We start from the raw sequence: 4,166 nt of genomic DNA, 5'->3' as shown, positions 1-4,166 counted from the left end.
GTCCACCACTTAACGTAATCCTGTTGAAGAAGCGAAACACGCTGGTACCTGAGACAATAGGCCTTCAAGAAAGTCGACATAAGAAAAATCACCCCGCATAAGCGACAAATTTTTTTTTTAAATTGCGCGTAGCCTGCCCGTTTTCCGAGCGCCGGTAGGCGGTCGCCAAACGTTCGAAGCCTGGCTGGCTGGCTACGTCCAAAGCGAAGCTCGGCCAAAGCCAAATGGCCGAGATCGGGCCGTCTACTTTATAACGGGCCATGGGCGTCGGCCCGATCTTGTGCCGACCTCACCTTTTTTTTTTTTTTTTTGCTTGGAGTGTCCCCTTCGTGCGCTCCGAATCTTTCTTGCACAAGTCTCTTCTTAAAAAAAATTATAGGGTTTTACGTGCCAAAACAACTTTCTGATTATGAGGCACGCCGTAGTGGAGGACTCCGGAAATTTCGACCACCTGGGGATCTTTAACGTGCACCTAAATCTATGTACACGGGTGTTTTCGCATTTCGCCTCCATCGAAATGCGGCCGCCATGGCCGGGATTCGACCCCGCGACCTCGTGCTCAGCAGCCCAACACCATAGCCACTGAGCAACCACGGCGGGTAAGTCTCTTAACTTGATAAACGCAGAGAATAGGAGTGGGACGTCACGTCTCTCAGCAACCTTCTTTAGGCCCGACAAGTTGTGTACGTCAGGCTAGCCTCCTATATTTTTCATGCCCGCGCAATGGTGCCGCGGACACGGTCCATTGCCCTCTCCTTTCCTCCTCGATTTACGCCTCGGCTCTCCGCGAGAGGCGCTCGCACCCCATACTTGCTATAATGCTTGCCCTCACATGCCAGACCGAGCTACGCGTCGAGGCCCATCGAAGCACCCTAATCGATCCGTCAAGCAAGAGTTGTGCGATTTCCGTCGTGTTGGTTGCAGGTAAGCGTATGCGTTTTGCAAGAGCAGCATGTTTATATATATATTTTCTTGAAATATCAGGGATGCATGACCGAACTTGTAAGCAGTGTACACAAATGAAGCGACCGTTTGTTTACTAGATTTTCCGCGACCACGTGTTAGTTGTTGGCGTCGTTGCAACGTGTATTGCTTTACTAGTATAAGATCAGTGATTTACGATGCACAGTTCTTATCGTTTCCTTGCGTTACTTTCTTTTTTATACCCAATCAGTTCTCTATCTGCAGTGTGGAATCGGTTGTGGTGTCCTGCGCCCGACAAGATGCCGTACTGCTGTGTGCCACGCTGCAAGTCATCCAGTAAACAACGGACGCCGGGCATATCGTTCCACGAAATACCAAGCGATCCGGAACTGTGCGCAAAATGGCTGAAAGTCATTTCTCGTGAAAACTGGGTACCGAATACGACGTCCTGCTGTTCGACTGTATGCAGCCGACACTTCAGTTCCTCTGACTTCAAGGAAGGTTGCGAAATTCGGAAGCTTAAGAAAGACGCTATTCCCAGCATTTTCGAAGAATATCCGGCGTACTTGCAGCCTCCTAAAAAAAGAGACAGAAGCTACGCGTCAGTGAAAAAGCGCGAGGCTGCTGCGCTAGCCAACCCACCACCGCCGAAGCGACGAGCAGTCATTGATGACAACCAAATGGAGTCGTGTCCGCATCCGCTCTACGAATTGCCGGTTGTCGACGTCGTCTTTGAAGATTTGTCACCTGTGGACTGCACCGCTACCGAACCGTTGCCACCCGTGAAAAACGGCGCTAGCGAGCGCTGCATCACCGCGACTTTGCAGATGGACAGAGCAGTGCAGGTGTCCTCACAATTCTCGGTTTCGACAGTGGACAAACGAAAGTGGAGACGCAAAGAACGAGACTTAAACGAGCATATTGAGCGGCTCAAGAATACCGTCGACAATTATAAACAAGAAATACAAAAGCTCAAGGAAGAGTGCTTTGTTCATGCATTCCTCCAAGTTGTCGAGAAAGCGAAAGAGAAAGACTTGGCTGCGTCAGTATTAGTAGAACAAGTTAAGAATTTCGGGAAAATGAAACCAACGTGGTCTGATCTGTCAGTGCGCCATGCTGTAGTTTTACGTAACCTCTCGACTCGCGCATACGAGCACATAAGGACTACAGGCATTCTCCGGCTGCCCAGTCGAAGCACCCTGGAGCGTTTTATGGGCGTGGCGAAGTCGGCGCGACGGAACTCGCGAAGCAAAGGCTGTCAACCGAGCTCGCTTCTCATCCCTCATCGCAAGCCAGAGCGTGCTCTTTAATTGTAGACGAAATTCGCGTGAAACAGAGGCTACTTTACCATAAACAAAGGGACGCCTTCATCGGTGAAGTAGACTATGGTGGGAGCTTTCCTAAGGAAACAACAAATGAGCCTGTGCTAGCCAACTCACTTCTGTGCTTCGTCCTCAACGGCCTTTCAGTTTCGTTTAAAATACCCGTGGCATACTTTTTCACTAGAAATTGCACCGGCCGCGAGCTGCACACGCTCATGCGACACGTCCTGAATGAAGTTGAAAGCATAGGATTTTTCGTCGTTCTCATTGTCACCGAGAACCACAAAATCAATGTCTTAGCGTTCCAACTTCTATGCAACGGAAGCCTCACGCATTGCATTGAGCACCCAGGAACACCGAATCCAAAGCTTTTCTTAGCATTCGATCAGTGCCACTTGGTCAAAAACGTGCGCTCGCAGTTTTTATCGCGTGACATTGGAAAAGGCAGCGAAATAACGGCGAACCACTTGAAGAGCCTCTACAAAATGCAGCAAGGCAGCCTTGTAAAGCCAGTTCGATTTCTAACGAGAAAACACGTGTTCCCCACAAACATCGAAAAAATGAACGTAAAAAGAGCAATCCAAGTTTTGTCTCCTGCGGTGACAGCGGCACTGAAGCTCCTGCAAGAGCAAGTGGGCCACACATGCGACGCAAGTTTCGCAGGTGTCGGACCGACGGTTGAATTCATGGACACCGCGCACCGCTGGTTCATGCTCATGGACGTCAGCAATTGTACCCAGCACATACACCAGAACAATGCAGATTGCAAGCAGTTCGAATCTACAAGCGATAAACGGCTAATCTGGCTTGAAACAAGCTTCCTCGACTACCTGGCCGATCTCGAAAGCCAGTGCCTGGCGAAGAACTTCTTAACCAAGGAGACTTACGAAGGCCTGGTGATGACAACTCGTTCAAATGTTGAGCGCATTCGATATCTTCTTGAAGAGGTGCGCTTTCACTTTGTTTTAACGAGAAAAATGTCGTCTGACCCAATCGAGCCGTTTTTTGGCTGGCTGAGGAAGTCAGCAGGTTCAAATGATCAAACGGATGCCCGAGATGTTCTGTCAGGTATTGAGAAGACTCTGAAGACTGGCATCGCATCGGCGGCTGGTACGAGCAACGTAATGGCAGCAGAAGGCAGCGATTGCCTGTCAACGCTGCCGCAACAGAAAAACACAAGGGAAGGAACCAGCGAGGAATTCCGTGCAGATGCATGTAGAGACCTCACAGAGCGACTCAAGCGAGGACAGCCTCTGCTTCCTACTCCAGATGTCGCAGCATTGGCTATGGTCGGCGGCTACTTGGCAAGAGCTGTACAAGAAAATATCAATTGCGAGGAGTGCGTCAGCCTGTTAAAAAAGCCAAACGCCTCGGCGCCCTCGGACTCGCTGATAAAGCACCAAGACCGCGGTGGACTCATCTACCCATCTGGACAACTTTTAGCGGTTCTCTACGCATTAGAGAAATTTATCGACGTTCTTCTCGCAAGAAGGAGGCACATGAATCAGCCTTCGAAGGAGGCTGTGAGTAATGCCGCTGCAATACTCCGCGAGCACAAAACCTTGACGTGCTCGACGCCAGGACACCAAGAGAACCTGCTGCAACTGTTGCTGACAAAGCTTTTTCGCCTAGTATTCACAAATTTGCAATGAAGGCGACAGACAAACACGACATGGCTGAAGTGTTTGAAATGAAACCGCTGTCACGAAAGACCCTCAAACTGTGAGCTATAATCTCACAGTTCGGCGCTTTTTGGTGAAGGGCTGGCTCTCCACAATATGTTTTGTGTTGCTTACTTCCAATGCACATTGTGTACGAACATCAATTTAACGTGCATTTATATTTTATAATCCCATGTCAAATACGAACGCCAATCTTGTCTCCACGAGCGCGCGCGCAAGCGGCGGCGTCGCGTCGTCT

At 49.8% G+C, this 4,166-nt stretch overlaps 1 protein-coding gene across 1 annotated transcript; it reads left to right on the top strand.

Annotated features, from left to right (window-relative positions):
- Window positions 1-2,731: 2,731 nt before the first annotated feature.
- Window positions 2,732-3,898, top strand: LOC126539974 (uncharacterized). The gene has a single exon (XM_050186799.2). It carries the CDS (start codon window positions 2,732-2,734, stop codon window positions 3,896-3,898), a length of 1,167 nt encoding a protein of 388 aa, XP_050042756.2.
- Window positions 3,899-4,166: the final 268 nt, after the last annotated feature.

This window comes from Dermacentor andersoni, chromosome 2 (assembly GCF_023375885.2).
Source record: "Dermacentor andersoni chromosome 2, qqDerAnde1_hic_scaffold, whole genome shotgun sequence".
Lineage (NCBI taxonomy): Eukaryota > Metazoa > Arthropoda > Arachnida > Ixodida > Ixodidae > Dermacentor > Dermacentor andersoni.
The sequence above is the reverse complement of the archived record's forward strand: the minus strand, read 5'-3'. Positions and strand labels throughout refer to the sequence as shown.

What these genes read in the sequence shown, in the direction of transcription:
- LOC126539974 (XM_050186799.2), top strand. Translation starts at nt 2,732, where the DNA reads ATGCAGCAAGGCAGCCTTGTAAAGCCAGTTCGATTTCTAACGAGAAAA.